Source organism: Ursus arctos, unplaced genomic scaffold (genome assembly GCF_023065955.2).
Source record: "Ursus arctos isolate Adak ecotype North America unplaced genomic scaffold, UrsArc2.0 scaffold_31, whole genome shotgun sequence".
NCBI lineage: Eukaryota > Metazoa > Chordata > Mammalia > Carnivora > Ursidae > Ursus > Ursus arctos.
Genome location: NW_026622997.1, coordinates 3,783,862 through 3,804,139, shown reverse-complemented (window position 1 = coordinate 3,804,139; position 20,278 = coordinate 3,783,862). Strand labels below are relative to the sequence as shown.

Genomic DNA, 20,278 nt, shown 5'->3' with positions numbered 1-20,278 from the left:
TAAAGATATTAAGTATAAATCTCACTTTAATACTTTTTCATTTTTTATTAACTGGGACAAATTGTTTAAAGACTTATGTATTTGAGAGAGAGAGAGAGTGCCACACGCACGCGCAAGTGGGGGGATGTGCAGAAGGAGAGAGAGAGAGGGTCTTATGCAGGCTCCACACTGAGCACAGAGCCCCACAGAAGGCTCGATCTCACGACACTGAGATCATGACCTGAGCTGAAATCAAGAGTTGGAAGCTTAACCGACTGGGCCACCCAGGTGCCCCTGGGGCAAATTTTTAATCTTTTTCTTCAGTTTGAGTTACATAGTCTTTGAGATTTGAGGTCAGCGGGAATCTGAAACTGGAATGTGAGCTGGACTAAGACTCTTCTCCCAATTTCTGCAGATTCGCTGAGTGACTGACTGTAGGTCACGGGACGCTCTTGTTTATTTCATCAGGCCAAGACAGTCCGTGTTTATTCCTCACTTACCATGTACTACTCACTCTTTCAGAAGGAGTGCCTGACGTGCGACCCAGCCCTGTGAGGTAGGTGTTATTATTAGATCCACTTTACAGATGAAAACCTGACACACAGGGAGGTTCGCTAATTTGCCCAAGGTCACACGGTGGGTGACAGAGCCAAGATTTTAACTGGAGGAGTCAGATTCCAAGTCTGAGGTGTTGACCACCACACCTCATTGCTTCCCCAACGCGGCAACTTCAAAATGCACACGCTGACCTCCTGACTGTCACCTTCATCTCTGCTCCAATTCACGCACCCGCTTACACAGAGCACCTCAGACCATTTCTCGGAATTGCTCCAGCGCCAAGACCTTGAACCCTGTGCCTTCTCCATCCATGACCTCCTTACCTTCCATGCTTCCTGGCTTTCCTAACTACTGAGCATGCTCGGCATCTCCACTGAGCCCCCTGATTCTGCTCTCCCAGCGCCACCCATGCCTCTTCTCTGCCTCCTTTATTTCTCTGTCATGCCGGGAGGACTTGCCAAGGCTCCAATCCACCTTGCATTTTTCTTCCTTTTAACTTCACCCACTCTTCCTGTCTGGAATATTCTTTCTACCATCCCTCTCCTCCAGTTCAGCTTTATGAAGAACTTTACCCAAACTCTCAGCCACTCTCCAAACACCACCTCCCCTCCCCACCCAAAGACTACCTTTTCCATAATGCTCTTCCTGGTCATTTCAAAAAGTCAGATGTAATCTCTCTCCTCAGTGTTGGTGACACAAATATAGTCTACCTTATCATCCAGTTATACATGAACTCCTTGGCATCCCTTCTAGCTTATAACTGTAACTTGGAAGATCTAACCTAATTCCTTGTGCTAGACTGGAGAACAGAACAAAGAACTAGAGTATGGAACAAAGAACTTCACAACTGAAAATGATGTTCTACTTTGATCCTTAATTTTACTGGTAAGGACACTGATGCCCAGTTTAAGAAGCAAGTCATAGTGACAGTGGGAGACAGAAATTCGCTGCTCCTTCCTTCCTTATCGCCTATCATGAACACAGTCATGTGGGCTCTGGGCTAAGCACAGGCAAGAGTATTTACTTTTAAGAAATTCAGAGTCTACTGACCAGAAGAGAAAACAGATTATAACAAAACAATGTGATGGGATAGCTGTTTGTGAAATAAATAAACAAACACACAAATAAAGGCATGAGTCCAAGAATTCACTATCTTTGTAGTAATATTATGTGATCTTTCTAATAAGTAAGTGTGAGGAAACATAACTTTTAATTCAGGTAGTAAAATTACATCCCAAGTGGTAGGAAGAAATGTCAAATCTAATTTGAGCCAGACAGGCTCCACCAGCCTGAAAAAGAGAGAAGTCCATTGCAGGTGAAGAGGTGAGGTTTTCCATCATATTCTGTTTTTAGTTTTGCTCCCTTTGGTTCTTGTTGCTGTTTTGCATGTGTTCAGGATTTAGCTCTGAACACTCACTGACTACCTGGGATAATCTGTCTTGTTTATTAACTGGCTGTGTGTTCACCTCAACCAGACGGAGGAGTCTGTGGACGTGGACTGGATACACTCACTATTTATTTTATTTACTTATTTTTAAACTTGAATGTTCTTCTTGTAATGTTAGTTCTTCTCACTCCCCTGAAAGTCGGATTTTCTGGCGGGTATGGTGCCTGATTAATTTAAATGCCAGAAACAGTGTGATGAGGTTTAGGACAAGATGTCTCCCAGACCTCCAGGATGCCTTACCTGGGAAGCTCAGGTCGGCTCTACCCGCAGTGCATCAGGAAGGACCTCCAGTTGGGTGGTGTTAGAGGTAGTTTTATTTGAAAATGGTTCCAAAACCTGTAAAAGAGATAAAGCAGAGAAATGTGTTTTGGAAAGTTCCGTGACCATTGTTTGGCCAGGATCTGTTTGGTACCTGGTACTCAGCCCCCCAAGAGATAGTGCTTCCATAAGGTTTCAGCTCTTCGTGTAGACTAGCATTTCCAGTGTGTTGAATGCAGTCCCTTCCAACAGGACAACTGTGCCTTATTTTTATTTTACCAGGATGGGCCTTGCTTTAAGGACTTCTCCTACGTGAAAATATGGATTTATATTCTGTACACAAAAGCACTCGAACCTGGACTTGTAAGGGTACCAGTGAGTGAGTCTTCTGTGTGTATTCCTAGACCGACCAGGCAGAGCGCACCAAAAACCCAGGCACCGCGCGTGCACCGGGTCCAGCCACTCCGCCCCTCGGAACGCATCCTGAGAAAATCACTATGAGAGTGCGGGAGGCGCGCCGACGTGTTCCTTTGCTGAATCACTGTTTCAAATAGTGAAAAGTTAGAAATAGCTTACAGGTAGATCACAGATGGTTGAGTAAGCATGTGGGTATAAAAGTATGTAAGATATGATTGTATTTTTACAAAAAGTGCATGTGTAGGCACTTGCAAATGAAAGGAAAAGATTAACCAGACACCAAGATCTAAACGGCTCTCTGGGGGGGGGGGGGTTATTTGTGGTTTTGACTCTTTCTGGATTCTTTTTTAATTTAACTTTTCTTTTTAATTTTTAAATACCTTTTCTCAAACGTCCTACAGTAGAGATATATTATTTTTATAACCAAAAAAATAGTCAATAAACTCATAAATCCCATTTGAAGAGAGACAAAGATAAACCAGGCTGTGACTGTTTCCCAAGATTCATTAGGGGATCCTCTTAACATTTACAACCTGCATTATCAAAACAATAGAACAAAATAGTCTTTAGCATCAACATTCTAGAAGCTTCTAAGAGGAAACTATTTTCTTAGGAAAAATAACCTCTCAAATCGCCCCAAAAGTTGCTTCATTCCTTTTTTCCATAACAAGAAGTCGGGTATACGTTCTGTTGAAAATGAACAAAAGTTAAAATGTTTTACAACCATTACAAAGTTTGAGGTTTGGGGCGCCTGGCTGACTCAGTTGGTGGAGACTGCGACTCTTGATCTTGGGGTTGTGAGTTCAAGCCTCAGGCTGGGTGTAGAGATTACTTAAAAATAAAACCTTAAAAAAAATTTGAGGCTGATCTAAGTGTCTCAACACAAGGGATACCAAAGATACAGTGATGAGTAAAAAGATGCAAGTTACAGAGCATGTGTACTAGGAGAATACTAGGGAAAAAAAAAAAAAAGCAATAACAAACTTTTCCCTTCAACTATATGACACATTTTATGGAGGCAAACTCTAGAGGAATGTTGATACTACTCATAAACAGGCCTGGGACGCTATCCGCTGAGCGAGAGTTATCAAGTTTGCACTGGAGAGTGGGTGGAGGGAGAGGCAGGAAACACATAGGGTTTTGTGGGAAGGGTGGGGTAGATTATTTACTTTTTGTTTTACAAGCTTGAACATTCTTTACATTTTCTAAAAATAATTTTGAAACATTCAAAAGGAAATAAGAAAAAAAAAAGAAACTTTAAGAGATGCCTGGGTTTTTGCAAGCTCAAGGCAGAACCAGATGGTAGGTTTTGCATATTGACAATGAAATTCCTGCATTTTTCAGAGGGTCAGTGGTAGAGATAAGAAATGATTCTCCCTCTTGGTGATTCTTTTGCAAAAATAAAAATGGCAAATGGGCCTTTGTGACATTTCAGCTCAAATGTTCCAAATATAATCTTAAAGACGTACATAGTTTTGTGATGAGAGACTTCACATGGTTTTGAAGTAGAGGCAGGCAGAAACTCAGTGGGTCATTCCCCTTAACCAATCAGTCCACCAAATTCACACGCGGTTAGGATCAGGCAAAAACGTGACATGGGAAAGGACTGTCTTCAATGACCATGTCTTTGTCACATAAACACCGCCCCTCATTCTTGTCTTGGCAAATACACACCTTCCCTCCAATAATGTCCCTTCGTCTCCTATACCAAAAACTACTTCCAGAAGGGACTGAAACACATTTGTTATGAATGTACAAATGATGACTCTTTAAAATATTACTTTCCGAATCAGACTTGCTTTTCACAGGTTAACAAAGGAATGAAGCTCTAATGGTGGAATCTCACATATCCATCACAATCTGGGGGTACAGTCAAGCCTTGACTCTGCTTATACTTATACCCATGGCCTCCTCTGCAGTGGCCTAGCGTGGGACAGGCATTTTCAGACTTACAGATGATGGTATATGTCAGGATCCCGCTGCAGACGGGTTTGGAATCCTATATACAAGTCATCCCAGAGTAGACCGTTCTTCACCACGTGTCTGATGACGTCAACCCGGCTCCGGATCTGAAACAGATATGGAACAACTGGGGTGACCCAGCCCGCACACAGGAGCGACCCCTCACGTCCCCGGGAGAAGAAGCTGCTTAGATGGCAGGGGCTTGGACAGTCATGGAGAAAAGCCAAACGGAGTAGATATCACAGGCAAGGAGGAGAGACAGGACCATGAGGGCTCCAGAAACCAAGGGAAGGAGAACAGGAGGGGCTCAGGAGCGGGGGAGCAGGCACAGTGGCTCAGACAGAGTCCCATCGCTGGGTTCAAATCCAGGCTCCAGCTGTGGGAAATTGACAACCGTTCTGGACCCTGGTTTTCTCATCTATAAAATGAGGATAATGGAACATTCCTCAGAGGCCGTCATGCAGATTAACGGAGTCGAGACTTGCAAGGAGGCCTGGCACATGGCAAGCTCTCCGTGAATGTGTGCATTCAGCGGCAAAGCAGAGCCTGCAAGTTTTCAGCCATCTGTGTTTCAGGCCTGCCACAGAGCAAGAGCCCCTTAGTGAGGCGGTCAGGCCCTTACCTTTCAAGAATCCCAATTCCTGACATGGAAGCTGTTGAGTAGTCAAAGGAGCACAGGATTAGAAGACGAGCAGAGGTGGTTTTGAGTGTCAGCCCAGCGCCTACTAATCAGGGGACCTTCCCCTGCTAAGCCTCTCTTACAGGGCTGTTGTGAGAAAAAATGATATCATTTATAAAAAGGAGCATGAAGCAGGGTGCAGGGACAGGGCGCTAAGATCAGACATGTGCTTTGACATTTCATTAGTACCCATGTTAAAGTTTACCAGGAGCTTTTTGAGTGTCGGGCATCAGCTTTTCTCCCCGGGAAAGAGCTCCCGGCCGAGGCCAACCGTCATAAGGGGCAGGCTCTTAAGTGACAGAAGAATTCGAAGATGGGCACCGTGGATTTATTTCTCTGGCCTGCACCTTTCCTGTAAAACTATATGCACCGTGCACTGAAACACAGCTCAGACTGTGCTTCTGCAGTGGATCTGGAACCTTGACGGCACAGTTTGGTCAGGATGAGGCTGCCCCTCGTAAGCTGTGGGATCCAGCTCGAGTTCCTTGCCGTGGAGGAGAGATAGCCTTTCTGATCGTCCGTCCCAGACAAGAGCACATGGGAGACTGGGGACAGGCCTGAGAAATATTTAGGGTAGAAAATGGGAAAGTCTAGGTGACTAGCTCTGAGGATGAGGGAAGGGAAGGGTAAAGTTATTCCTCTGTGTCTAGTGTGGCTCACGGTCAGGGGGCAATATTGCCAACAATCCAGAAAAGGAGAAAGAGCAGTTCTAGAGAAGGAAGAGGATACACTGAATTTAGAACAGGTTGAAAAGTAGGTACCAAGGATTTGGGAATCTGGGTGATGATATATCGAGCGGGCCACTGGCGGTGAAGAATCGCAAGCGTGACCATATTGTAGGGTGGGATGTATGGAGTTTGGAGTCATTAGCAGACGAGGTCACCCAGGAAGAGACTTGAGGGGAAGCGTGAGTTGAACACAGAGCCCTAGAGGGAAACAAGCTTTTAGTGATGCCTGGAGAAAGAGAGACCCCCCAAAAAATGCAGAAGGCTAGTCAGGGAGTGAAAAAAACAAGGGGTAGTGTCATAGGAATGGAGAAAAGACTCCAGGTCAAAAATATGGACAGGAGGCACGTGGGTGGCTCAGCCAGTTAGGCCTCTGACACTTGATTTCAGCTCAGGTCATGATCTCAGGGTTGTGAGATTGAGCCCCGTGTCGGGCTCTGGGTTTAGCACAGAGTCTGCCTGAGATTCTCTCTTCCTCTCCTCTGTCCCTCCCCCCTACCCCACACCACACTCTTTCTCACTCTCCCAAATAAATAAATCTTAAAAACAAACAAACAAACAGATCACATGCATAAATGTGTCTTCTGTGCACTTCCAGACCTAACTAAATGTTCACAACACACTTACATGGGTATAAATTGCCAGAGAACAGGGAGCAAAGCGAGTCATTGTCAGGCAGCAGATTTCACCTAACTTGAAACTGGAAAGCAGGCGGAGGAGCGGCAACCAGAGACAGAGTCTGCAGGATCCCAGAGCGCGTGAGGAGGGGCGTCCCGACGTGCAGGGAGTACAGGTGGCTTCCCAAGGACAACCGTGAGGACGCACGGCACAACGTCCATCCAACAGCTGACCCCTTCCTACGCCTCTGTGCTGCTCTCACCAAGTACATTCAGACAGTGCTCTGAGTAAATGGAATCGATTTTGGGGGAGAACAAGGGCAAGTGGGATCCTTGTGATGTCTCGAAGCAAGGAGCTCCACACTTCGGTACTTAGGAGACCCCCAGCCTCACAGCCGGTGCCTCACCAGCATACCTCAAACTGGTGACCTCCTGACCAAAGACAGCCTAGCCCTTGTTTCATAGTCCCTTTTTAAAAACACTGAACTAGCTTTCTGCTAAGTTGTCAATCTGGGTGTTTCACATAAAAATCCAGACTTCCAAGTTCTACAGAAAATTCAGATGAGCTGGAGCTCCTGAGGTGGCCCCTTCCAGCCCAGCGCTTCCTTTCCACGTCCCCACTCAGCCCTGCCGTGTGCACGATCGCCTCGAGCCAGCTGTGCGTGCGGAAGCATGTGATCCCTGCCTTTAAGGAAAACCCGCTGGGTGACAGGTGCTATACATATAGAGAGAGCCCTAAATCAGCTTGAAAAGTCTTTCTATTGGTAAATAGAAATGAATCCCTTACTTCTGGAAAGTCACAAGTGAAGAACGATCAGGCTGCGGTAAGCAACACTGCATTTGAGAAGCCAAAGCAATGCCTTCAGGCGTCCAGGGAGAGTGATCTGCCAGCCGGCATCGTGTGCAGCCAAACTGTCCAGCTACGTGAGGCAGAAAGTACTTAGAGTTTAGCTCCCACGCACCCTTTCTTCGGCAGTTATAAGCAGAGAGTCCAAAGCAAAGGCGGCTTAGACCTGCGTGGGGTCTGGAAGCAGATAAGGAATGGCGCAGGGTGACAGATTTGCAGCAGACTGAGGGGAGCCCTTCCAGACTGGAGCAGGAGGAGGAGGTCGACTCCCGGAGCCATGCATCTAGGAGAGATGGAGAGCTACTGAAATAGAAACACACTTATGAGTTTGAAAAACTCACATTTAAAAAAAGGTAGCAGGAGAGGGCTCCGGGTGGCAAGCCCAGGAGCTCTTCTAAGGGTAGGCATAAGCAAACTTCAGCACAAGAAATCTCACTAAAATCCTGGCAGATAGGGGCACCTGGGGGGCTCAGTCAGTGAAGCATCTGCCTTCGGCTCAGGTCACGATCTCGGGGTCCTGGGATCGAGCCCCATGTGGGGCTCCCTGCTCAGTGGGTTGTCTGCTTCTCCCTCTCCCCATCCCCCTCCCTGCTTGTGCTTTTGCACATACTCTTTCTCAAATAAATAAAATCTTAAAAAAAAAAAAAAGTCCTGGCAGATAAAAGTACCAAAAGCCACATGGCAGAGGGCCAAGTATGCGGCAGGCGTGATGATTCGGCCCACGGTACGTTTAAGTCTGCAACAAGCTGCTGTTTGCCTCACCCAACAGACGCATTATGAAAAGCTGTGAAAAAGTGACTTTCGGTTAAATATTTTACATGAACTTGTGAATCAAAAAAGTCCAAAGATGGATCTCCTTTAAGGCTAACAGATACCTTAATGTATAGATTTGGTGAATTCAGATTTGAGAAGCCACACAGTGGCTAATAGACTCTGGAGCTAAACCGCTGAGGTCAGTCCTCCGCACCATTGCTTACCAGCTGGACAGCCTCGAGCAAGTTCCTGGACATCATGGCGATGTCCTCATCCACAAGTGGGGAATGTACTGATATCTTGTCCATAAGGTTGTTGTTGAATAAATGACGTATAATTCTATGAAGTGCTTCAAGCTATGTAAGCGTTTGTTAAATAAAGCAATACATGTAATAGATGCGTTTTGCTTAAAATGGGCGCTTTGCATAGGGTTTTCCTACACGTGAAAACCCAGTTTTTTAAAACCCAGAAAGCAGGCAGTAGGTTATTAGTTTTACTGAAGTTTTAGCCTAGGATTCTCTTCAATGGCAAGTACTTTGCTAAACATCAAAATACAAGTCAAATCATCAAAATGTAGTTTAAGAACACATCTGTTCCATAAAGGTATGCTTAAACCGCTACAATTAGGTGGCATTCACTTATATGGCACATGTAATAAGTACAAGGGCGGACTGTATATCCTCCTAATTTACCTAATGGTTGTTACGTTACATTCGTATAGAACTGAAAATTACAATGCACGTTCCCATACGTTGTTAGTCATTTGACTATCGCAAAAAACTGGCAGAGTGGGAATATGCCCCGTGGAAGGAAAAAACCAAGGCTCGGACAGGATAACTCACTCAAAGCCTGTAACCAGCAGGGATGGGGCACCAGTCCTACACTGGAAGCTTGTCCCTTCCACCATGGTGCCACAGGTGAGGGGTTTGCTCAGAACTGGAGCTCAGCCAGCTATCTGTTGGTGTATGTTGACTTAATTTCCTTTCTAGGGATGCCCACTGGGTTCACCTGGGGAAGGAGGCGCCATTGGAAGTCAGGGAAAGGAGGCAGAGATGAAGGCTTGCAGGTCTAACAAGCGCTTAGGCAGGTCAGCTGTTTGGAAGCGAGCGTGCAGAGAAGCCAATCTTTGCAACTAACTCAAAAAGAAGCAAGTATGGACTTGAGTTAATAATTCTGTTTCCATATGGCCTCATTACTTGTGATGACGGTACTACGGTAAAGTGTTAACAATCTTCAGTACTATCCTTGCAGCTTTTCAGTAAATCTAAAATCACTCTAAAATAAAAAGTGTATTTGGAAAGGAAGCCAGAAAGGAAGGAGCCCTGCCATCAGGGTTGCTGCTTACTTCCTCATATGCGTGTTCCCGGCTCGGTCTTTCTTTTGGAAAGGATAAATCTAGAAAGTCAACCAAATAGTCATATCCTCCAGGAAAAGGGCTGAAGTCCTCATCTGTTTCAATCATCTGTGCAAATGACAACATGGTAAAGGGAAGAAGCATATCAATCTGGTGGTCAAGGTCTTTCAAAATTCTAGGTTGTGTAAGACCCAAACACCCTTAAACGATAGCAGTGAATTGCAGTTAGGAAATTCCCTCCGACAGTCCCTCTCTCTCCTGAACTGATTACTTTCAAATCCTCCCCTTCTACACAAGCAAGCTGCAACACATCACTGACTTCAATCAGATTTATGGAGAAGATTATCATTCTCTTGAGTGCTGTTAGTAATGAAACAGCAAATACCACGGTAAGTTTGCAGATGGCGGAAGAAATAGAATGTGCAATGTTTCTCATCATTATATTGCAGCTGAACATACACAGTTTCGTGGAAAATTCCAAATATTTTCTCCTGTTCGTACTAATTGTCCAACTGAAAGTATCATTTAGACCAATGTTTTCCAGGTCTCTGGATTTCAACAACAATTTCCTAAAAAATATTCGGGAGCTAATATAAACACCGATGCAGTGCCTCTGAACAACACAGGGGGTTGGGGGCACAGGTCCCCCCTTCCGGCCCCCCTCCCCGTGCACCTGAAAATCCACGTGTGACTTGACTTCCCCACAAAAGAACTACAAATAGCATGTTGACCAAAAGCCTTATCAAAAACATAAAACGCTGATTAACGCATGCGTGTACGTTATATGTATTATATATTCTTATAAGAAAGTATAAACTAGAAAAAAAATGTTAAGAAAATCCTAAGAGAAAATACATTTAAGTACTGAACTGTTAAAAAATCTGCTTACAAGTGCAGTTCAAACCTGTGTTTCCAGGGTCAACTGTGTTTTATTTGGCCAAGCGAGGACTTAAAAAAAATTCTTTCATCCACTTTTATTTCGTTAAGGGAAGAATGCTTTAACACCTCAAAAACAGAGAAGACCTAATCTTGGAATAATGACCATTCATCCCGAGAAAAGAAAGCTGACAACTCTGTAACCATATTCGTAAGCACACTCAAACTCTTCTCACTACTGACCAGCAAGCTTGTTGTCCGAGACTGGCATTGACCCCCCGGGGCAGGTTCTTAGGAATCCCTGCTTTTAAGAATTCAACAATCCGGGGCGCCTGGGTAGCGCAGTCGTTAAAGCGTCTGCCTTCGGCTCAGGGCGTGATCCCGGTGTACCGGGATCGAGTCCCACATCGGGCTCCTCTGCTATGAGCCTGCTTCTTCCTCTCCCACTCCCCCTGCTGTGTTCCCTCTCTCGCTGGCTGTCTCTCTGTCACATAAATAAATAAAATCTTTAAAAAAAAAAAAAAAAAAGAATTCAACAATCCCTGGTATTACTGTTCAGGGGTTGAAAAGTAAACTTGGGAACAGTCCTCACTCTGAGGATCTCCGATCCTTGTCTCTAAGTGAATGTGGTCTGTTCCCTGGTGCTGTCCCCAAGCTCTGCATCCCACGCACCAAACATGAGCCACGTCAAGTACACGTGTGAGGGGCTGCTTACGCATGGACTCTGCAGACGGCTGGCCCATTTCGGGCATCGTCTTCCTCTCGCACCCCCTACCTCTGAGTACTCACTTTGGCTTTTGGATACCCCTTCAGCTTCAGTGACCAGGTTGGAACTCGAACCGCTTGGCTTGTGAGCTCCGTGTGTACGTGCTGGAGCTAGTCTGTGCAATTTGGTTCTGCCAACAGCTGCCGATAAGAGGTACCTGCTTCTAGGTGGCCCTGCTCCCGGTCACTGGCTCATCCGATGGGTGGCACCTTCCAGCCCCACAGTTTAAAGAGCTCTCTCTGCCACGCCGAACAAAACACCCACAGAAACACACACAGTGATGTGAGGGGAAAGATGGTCCCCAGAGAGACACTGAGCTGGACTTGAGGGAACAGTCTCTACATTTTCAACAAGGGGCTGTATATCGCATGGTCACATCAGCTCCGTGAGGCAGCTGGGAGTGCTCGATGAATGCTTATTGAGAAACAAACTGGAACACTAAGGGGAATTTCGTATATTGCCATAATACAAGAAAGCAAAGACAAATAAATAATACTGATGACGTACCCTGACCACCAGGTTATAATCCTTAAATCCCGCCCAAGTGAAGTATTCTTTTATCCAGGATGAGTGAAGAAATATTGCATCTCCTACAGCAGCATTCAAGATTTCCAAATACGGTCCGAAGTCCCAGGAATCCTTGTAAATTTTCGTCCCCTCTGGAGGCTCTATGATGCCCTTGCTTGAAGACACAAAAGTGACAGTTAGTACTATTGTGACAATGTTAATTCCTTGGTGACTGATGACTATATCATAGTTATGCAAGATGTTAACATTAGGGAAAGTTTGGGGAAGGGAATAGGGGGAACCTCTCTATTTTTTGCAACTTTTCTGTAAGTCTAAAAATATTTTAAAAATTACACATTACATTAAAAAAATTTTTTTTAAGATTTTATTTATTTATTTGACATAGAGACAGCCAGCAAGAGAGGGAACACAAGCAGGGGGAGTGGGAGAGGAAGAAGCAGGCTCATAGCGGAGGAGCCTGATGTGGGGCTCTATCCCAGAATGCCGGGATCACGGCCTGAGCCGAAGGCAGACGCTTAACCGCTGTGCCACCCAGACGCCCCTAAAAAAATTTTTTTTAAAGTCACTGGATTCGCTCTTTAGTTCTGGCAGAAAAACTCGAGCTATGGAAGCTGTGTGGCCACATACATGTCCAATAAAGAGATTTTTTTCCTGTAGGAGCTAGAAGGGTAGTAGAGGTTCATGGAAGAGAAAAGCCAAGAGCTCGCACTTCTGGAAAGCTCCCTCCTGCACACACATGAGCAGTGGCCCTAAACGTCTGTTTCATGCTCAGGAGGCATATTACCCGAGGTTGCTGAGGACATGTGACCCTGCTGTGGATGCCTTTGCCTATCCACGTGCAAAGGGGCCGGTTAAAGGAAATCACAGACAACCGAACACAGGGTGTAACCGACATGCCAGGTGGCTCTGAGGAGGCACGTGGTCAGAGCGTGGGGATACTAAGGAGGGATTCCATGGCGGGTGGAGGGGGGAAGACACAGAGGTGAGAGGACCATGAAAGAAGCAAGCAACAAATAAGCAAGGCAAAAGTTAGCACTTAAATATCAACAGTCAACCAGATGAGACTGCCTCGATGATTGGCAGGAGTCCCAGAGAAGCACCTCAGGGGACGTGTGAGGGGCGGGTCTCACCCTCTGCCTGCACCTGAGCTCTTGTTAATTATTTCATGTGATGGGTTTCCAAGCCAGAATACAGTTAAAGCTAAGAAGCCCATGTCTGGGGGAAAAAAATGGGAAAACCACTGATTTGGAACATTCGACTCAAGTAGCTAAATTATGGACATGGCGAATATCATGTGGTCATATTTATTTCTCGGATGTCTGCTCACTGCTGTCCTGCCCTCCTTCCCTCCATCGGAATGTAAGTTTGATGGAAGGAACAACCATGACTGGCTCGTAGACAGGGCTCAGCAAATATCTGTTGAGCATATGAATGATTTTAGCCTGGCTTTGAGGGACACCCAGAATTTTGTGTCTCTTCTAATACATGGTCCTCTTACTGTACAATTCAAACCACAGCTGATACAGACAGATGGGCAATTTTACTTTGAAACCCAGTCGGCAATATGGACCACAGAGTTCTATGGCTGTCCCAGAGCTCTGCCCATCCAGTGTGAACAGGGATCAGTGCATGAAACACGGAACCCTGCATCCCAGAAAGGCAATAGGATGTGATCTGGGTAAGAGGAGGATAAGGAGGGAAACAGGCACCCGTCTAGTAAATATCTGGCAAGTAGTGGTAGATCTCTAGGTCCCACTTCTCGAAACAACACCTTCAGCCCATTGTTCTCCCAAAGCTACAGATGCGCTGGTTTCCGTCACAAATTTTTTTTTTTTTTAAGATTTTATTTATTCGTTTGACAGAGATAGAGACAGCCAGCGAGAGAGGGAACACAAGCAGGGGGAGTGGGAGAGGAAGAAGCAGGCTCATAGTGGAGGAGCCCGATGTGGGGCTCGATCCCAGAACGCCAGGATTACGCCCTGAGCCGAAGGCAGACGCTTCACGACTAAGCCACCCAGGCGCCCCGTAACAAATTACTTTTAAAATGCTGAAGCGTCTAACTTCTAAATCGATCTCGAATCCACTTCTGCAACTCTGTGTCCCGTCTCAGTTTAAAGGCTCACTCATCTCTTCCCGGATGAAGCCACAGCCGCCCAGCTGAGCCGTCCTCCCAGCACATGCTCCCCTGCAAGCTGACACGGTTTTTCTAGGACACAGTGCAGTGATGTTCCTGCTTTGCTTTGTAGCTTTCTCAAGTGCCGTTTACTCAGACAAGTTCCCCGGACGGTCTCACGGGGCCTTTCTGACCCCGGCCCCCGCATGGCACTCGGCATTCCCTGCTTCATGAGGGAGGGGCTTTTCCACAGCTCTATCCCTGTACTTAGTATGACGCCCGTACAGGTACACCAAAGGAGCTCCACAAATCATTTCTGAATGAATGACATACATCTAGTCACTTATTCAGAGCACCTGCGTTCACCAAACTCACGATACCAGTTACGCCTTCCGTGGCCAGCGCGTGCCATTCCCTCTGACTGGAATCTGGAGTCTCTCCCTGCCTCCTCGCTCCGTCTCTCTCATCATCCTTCTCAATTACTCCGCTGGTAACCTCCCCCCCTCTGAAACCTAGCTCAAATGCCGAAGATTTCAGACCGAGCTTTTCTTGACCACATTTCCTGTTCTCCCAGCCCTCCGTCCCTCACAAGGCAGAGTTAAGCACTTAGTCCCCTAAGTCCCTTACGCTCTGTCTCACGACTGAGAATCCAACAGCCTCGCTCTCCTGTTACTCGGAATGCTTTGGTGATACAAATGCAGATTCCTGGGCTCTACCTCGGATCTACAGCATCGGAGTCCCTGGGTGCGGAGCTCAGGGATCTGGATTTAACCCCAGTTCCTCGGGTTATTCCGACACCCGTTAAGGTGTGAGAATTACTGCTCTAGGACACATCTGGAGGACTGGACTAAGACAGGGAGCTCAGCAAATGCCCAATGACAGAGGCTCTTGAATGCCCCGCTAATACCGGGATCATTAAAAACCTCTCTTACCCTTGACCTGCAGAATAAAAACTGCTTTTATCCTAGAGGCACTGGGGAGATCCTAAAGAATTTTAAGCAGGAAGGAACAGGAACACTTTTGCACTTTAACAAGGTTATTCTAGCAGCGATACAGAGTGGGGGCTTTCAAACTTTTTGCCTATGATTCCTGTAAGAATTAACATTTTATATCAGGACGCTGGGGCTCCACCAAAGGTACCTGTGAAACAAAAGTTTCTGAAATAATAATTTACCTTGGTTATATGCAACGTACTCAGGTATGTTCTATTCTGTTCGGCTTCATTTTTTAAAAATGCAGGTTGTGATCAATGTCATTGATCTTACGACCCACTGAAATTCACCGTGGATTTTGACCAGTGGATTGAAAGCAGATGGCATAGAGGACAGATCAAGGGAGAGGCTCAGACCAGTCTGGGGCCACTATAGGAATCTAGGCTAAACATTGTGAGAAGCCAAATGAAGGCCATGGCGGAAAAGGCTGGAGGCAAGTGATGGATTTATGGGGGGTTTAACGAAGGAGAATGGACTGGATTCAGCAACTGGTTTGACAGAGGAAGTCAGCAAAAGGTCAGAACCGCTGACTATACCGTTCACACTGTGCACGGGGGAGGCCGGGAGCAGGTGCAACTTTGGTAACTGCGTGCACCGCTCTCTACCACGCCCAGTCGGTTTCTAAATAAGGGTGAGGAACTTACTGTTTCATTTGGCTCAAAACAAGTATTTATAAAAATATAGTTCTGTGACAGTGATGCTAACTTTTCTTGAATTGCACTCCCCGTGCACTGTTACGTGTTCAGATGAGCGTTCCGTGGAACAGGCAGTTGGGAATGTTTATGCTGATATGAGAACCAACTCTCATCTTAATGCTTTTTGCTTTCTTAAGGCAACTTATTTTTGAGCCTATCAACATCCTGGATAGAAAAAAATTTCCCTCGCCCTTCGTCCTCAAATAAGTTTATGAGATGAGGCAAACATTTGAGAATTGGTTATATAACATGAGAAACTTTGGGGGAAAACCCAGTTTTTTCCCCTTAGACTTGAAAGATACTTATGTAGTAGTTTAAATAGTAAGACCTCCAGTCTGAAAAGTGACGTGCGGTTCTTACTGCACAGCAAGCTCAGGGTGCCGCCTGCAAAACTTCGCCTTCCTACAAACAAGGAGCTGCCAGGAGGCCATGGGTGTGCCCTTTGTTTTCTCATAAAATTGAAAAAATTCATAAACCATCTTTAGTCTCTATAAATATTCAAGCCAAACCTGTCTGTTGGGTCCTTCAGCATCCTACTCAGATCAAGAGTGGCTCCAGGTCGTGGGGTCCATGTTACCACATCAGAGTTTTTCCTGATAAGGTTATTAAGTTCATCTGGGTCATTTTTGATGTTTGTTTCCTTAATATACCTGAGAAATAAGAACATGCCCAGGTAAGAAAGCAATTTATTCTCAGATGCACAGTCTGATTAGAACAATGCTAGAATTTTTCCTTTTTTCTCTACATTCCCACTTCCCAATCCCCCCCACTTACCCCATGGAAAAACAAAGACCATACTCGGCCTAACGTCCCTAATTAGGGAAGAATTATTAGCCAAAGAAGTTGTTTTTAAGTCTACTTTGTTTATACTTTGTTTTTAAGCATAATCACACAGTGGTTGGAATTAAAGTTAGATGTACAAAAAAAAACCACAACTATTTTAAATAGGTGGGAATAGCATACTCTTGTTTTTAAGGTTAATTAAATATATACAGGATGAAATATTATTACGCAGGAATGATACTAAGTGCTTAACATGAACTAGTTGATTTTATCTTCACGGTACTCTAATGAGATAGCTATTATTGATTATCTCACTTTCAAGAGAAGGGAACTAAGGTTTTGAAAGGTCAGGTGACTTCCCCAAGGTCACCCCACTGGACAGCAGTGCCCCTCCCCCCCCCCCCCCAGCTCTCTACCATACAGCCAGGGCCAAGCTCAGCCTTCCCGGGAGGCCACAAGGAGGGGCTTCTCCCCAGTTTGGGAGCAAAGTCTGAAAACGCAGGAAGCTGGCTCTCACTAGACATTGAATCTGAACCTTGATCTTGGGCTTTCCATCCTCCTGAGAAGTAAGTTTCTGCTGTTTATAAGCAAAAAAAAATTTTTTCAAATAAAAGTCCCCTCAAAACCATTAAAAGTCTACCTGTGATAAAAGAGTACACACATCCTCAGTAACAGCCACCCCTGGTCTCTAACTGCACTGCTACTGATCAGAGCTGAGCATCTCCCAAAGTTAATTCCAAACCACAGTCTTTCTGGAAATCACCATTCCAATGTCACATGGGAAGGGGGTGGTGGTGTTGGGGCAGGAAAGGGGAGATCCAGAGAAAAAGGATTTGTCGCTGTCTTTCATCAGACGTGGGTTATGCAGACAGACATTTCTGGTAAAGGGAATTTCACTTTCTTGAGCTACAACCTGGTTACTTAGACTAGATAGATAATTTTAGTCAGACAAGTACAAAACATACGTACATCTGTATTTCTACAGCACAAGGGTGACTTACATTATTGATGACCCGAGAATCCATTCTACAGACCTGAGTCAAGATGTCACTCCACCCACAGATGTGAATAGCTTTTTCCCTTCCTACTCACGTTAATGTCCTCCCGCGGAGGCAGAACGTAATTTGAAGCAGGGCCACCACTCTGTCTTGTCTTCTTACAACCTATTGTCTCAAGACGGTTAGCTAACTGGTCTCCCTGCCTCCAATCTCATCTCCAAACCATGATACTTTCAGATTACTCTTCCTAAACCATAACATGTGGTGTTCACAAAATTGTATCACTTCCTGATGCTTCTTCGTCTCCCTCTAAGATTATAATAAAACCAATACCGAGATGCCGCCCCCTGAGGGGTACTGCGAGTAAGTACCGAGAGCAACAGCTGCCCATTACGTACACAAGAAGAGTGGCCTGCAATGACTTTAAAAAGCCGCATATTAAGTAGCCCAGTGTCCTGTAATCAAGCACCTACCACATCTAGTTCTTCTCCAAGTTCTTGGGACTTCAACCTCCTTGATACCTCTCTAATCTGAATTTTCTTCTCCATCCCCACTGTCACTCATCATTCCCTCCTAGATTACTGTGATGGTTCTCAAACTGGTCTCCAGAATCAACATTCCCATTTCCCTTCCCACCGCACAGACACACAATCTAACCTCCCCAGTGCACCTCTGATCATGTCCTTGTTCTTCACTGGACTCCTTTATTGGGCTCCTCATCCTTTCAAGATAGAAGCCAGGCCACGTGCTGTGGCACACACACCATGCTGTCCACCGTCTGGCTTCCTGGCTTCTCCCGTGCACACAGGCTGCAGGCCCCTATCCTGAGTCCCCTAACCTGCGCTGTCCTCACCTCAGCATCTCTCCATCTCTGCTGGTCAGTGTCTATTCATATTTCAAAACTGAGCTTTATAGTCTCACCCAGTCGTCCTTCTCTAACCCCCATCTGTATCCCATTGCCTCCAGAACACACAGGTACCATAACGCTTAGCATTCTGCATGACATTGGTTTTTCTCTTCCAGTAGATCATAACTCTGAAGACAATCATTTCATCTCTGCTTCTCAATAAATGATAAATGAATGCATAAGAAACAACATTCATCTCAAGAAATTATTTTTTAATCTCCGGTCAGTCTTTCCAGAAGGTTTAGGAAGATATGAAGCAGCTAAATAATGTCAACAAGAAGTTTAAAAGAGTGGAAACACATCAGCAATCTGATATGTTAATTAAACACGTGCAGGTATGTCAGAGAACACAGACCTTTAAAGTGAAAACACTCATGTTTTAATGATGAGACCAATGAAGTCCTAGAGAAGTCAATTAATTGCTTCTAAAAAGTGATAGGAGAAGAACCTAAATTCCATAGACATGATTTCTTCTACTGTGCTGCCTCTAACAGATGGGAAATCATGGCCAGTCCTTCAGGATATTATTACGAAAACTCATCTTGAGGATTGGTTTATTACCCAATAAATTTACAATAAATCGGTAACACCCAACAAATGCAGATAAGTAAATTATTACAATAATTTCCTCTTGAGTACAATGACATGTGCATTCCCTGTCTGCACAAAGGCAGTCCTGCCCTTTGTTCACAGAGTACTCCCGGTAAGGATGAAAAAAGAGGATCATCATGAAGCAGATGGTACTGGTACTTGCTCATAAAGACAATACGACAGTTAGAGGCTGAGTCACTGCATGTACTAAGGATAAAATAAATTCTATATATAATTACCAAATCTTATAAAAGCAAAATTAAAATACCTGTAAGATCTTAACATTTCAAATAATAAAACTATATTCAAATATGACAAAATGGATAGGGCATCCATATTGTTTTCCTAAGGGGTTATGAGTTCTATGAATTGTGCAACCTGACTGCATCGCAAGGATGACTTCGACAAATATGCTAGCTTTAACTACCTTGGCTGAAGGTGTTAAGAATAACTATTTGCTTTTTTTGTTTTTTTAATTTAAAAAATTATTTAAAAAAAAGAAAATTTGCTGACCAGCTGAGACTCAAATAAATAAATAATCCATTTACATTCCATATTCGTACTTTTTGTGAATGCTTCTATGAATTTTAACACATGTACAGAGCTATGCAACCACCACCCCATCCGTATACAGAGCAGTTCCATCACCCCTCAAACGCTCTCTCATGCTGCCCCATTTCCCCAGCCCGACCCCTGGCAAACACTGATCTGTTCTCCACCTCTATAGTTTTGTCTTTTCCAGAATGCCGTAATAATAGAATCACACAATATGTAACCTTTGAAACTGACTTCCTTCACTTAGCATGACGCTTTTGGGATTCATCCATGTTATTGTATGTATCAGTATTTACTTTTTATTGTATTCTATGGCATAGATGTATCATGGTCTGTTTATCCACTCACCTGTTGAATAATGTTTGAGTTGATTTGGTCATTATGAACAGAGCTGCTAGTAATATCTGTGTACAGTTCTGGTGTGAATAAAAGTTTAATTTCTCTAGGGAAAACACCCATACGATAAACACATATTTAAAGAAATAGCCAGGGGCACCTGGGTGGCGCAGTCGTTAAGCATCTGCCTTTGGCTCAGGGCGTGATCCCAGCGTTCTGGGATCGAGCCCCACATCAGGCTCCTCTGCTAGGAGCCTGCTTCTTCCTCTCCCACTCCCCCTGCCTGTGTTCCCTCTCTCACTGGCTGTCTCTCTGTCAAATAAATAAATAAAATCTTAAAAAAAAAAAAATAAAGAAACAGCCAAACTGTTTTCCATACCATTTTGAATTCCCAACAACAATTTGTGAGAGGTCCTATTGCTCTGCCTCCGTACCATAACAGGAGATTGTCAATTTTTCACAACTTTGTTATTTCACTGTGGTTATAATCTACATTTCCTAATGGCTACTGATATGAACACATCATTTCTTGTGTTTATTTG

The 20,278-nt window shown here is 44.8% G+C and overlaps 1 protein-coding gene across 4 annotated transcripts in view; it reads right to left on the bottom strand.

The window, feature by feature from the left end:
• Window positions 1-20,278, bottom strand: part of LOC113264322 (cytidine monophosphate-N-acetylneuraminic acid hydroxylase) — a 168,084-nt gene that overhangs the window by 14,800 nt on the left and 133,006 nt on the right. For all 4 annotated transcript variants that reach the window (XM_057304935.1, XM_057304936.1, XM_026511259.4 and 1 more), the window contains 5 exons: window positions 16,076-16,216; window positions 11,746-11,920; window positions 9,588-9,704; window positions 4,613-4,728; window positions 2,225-2,320 (listed from right to left, as the gene is read on the bottom strand). In XM_057304935.1, the coding sequence (XP_057160918.1) occupies window positions 2,245-2,320; window positions 4,613-4,728; window positions 9,588-9,704; window positions 11,746-11,920; window positions 16,076-16,216 (625 nt within the window). In that variant the 3' untranslated portion in view covers window positions 2,225-2,244. The remainder of the gene's footprint in view (window positions 1-2,224; window positions 2,321-4,612; window positions 4,729-9,587; window positions 9,705-11,745; window positions 11,921-16,075; window positions 16,217-20,278) is intronic.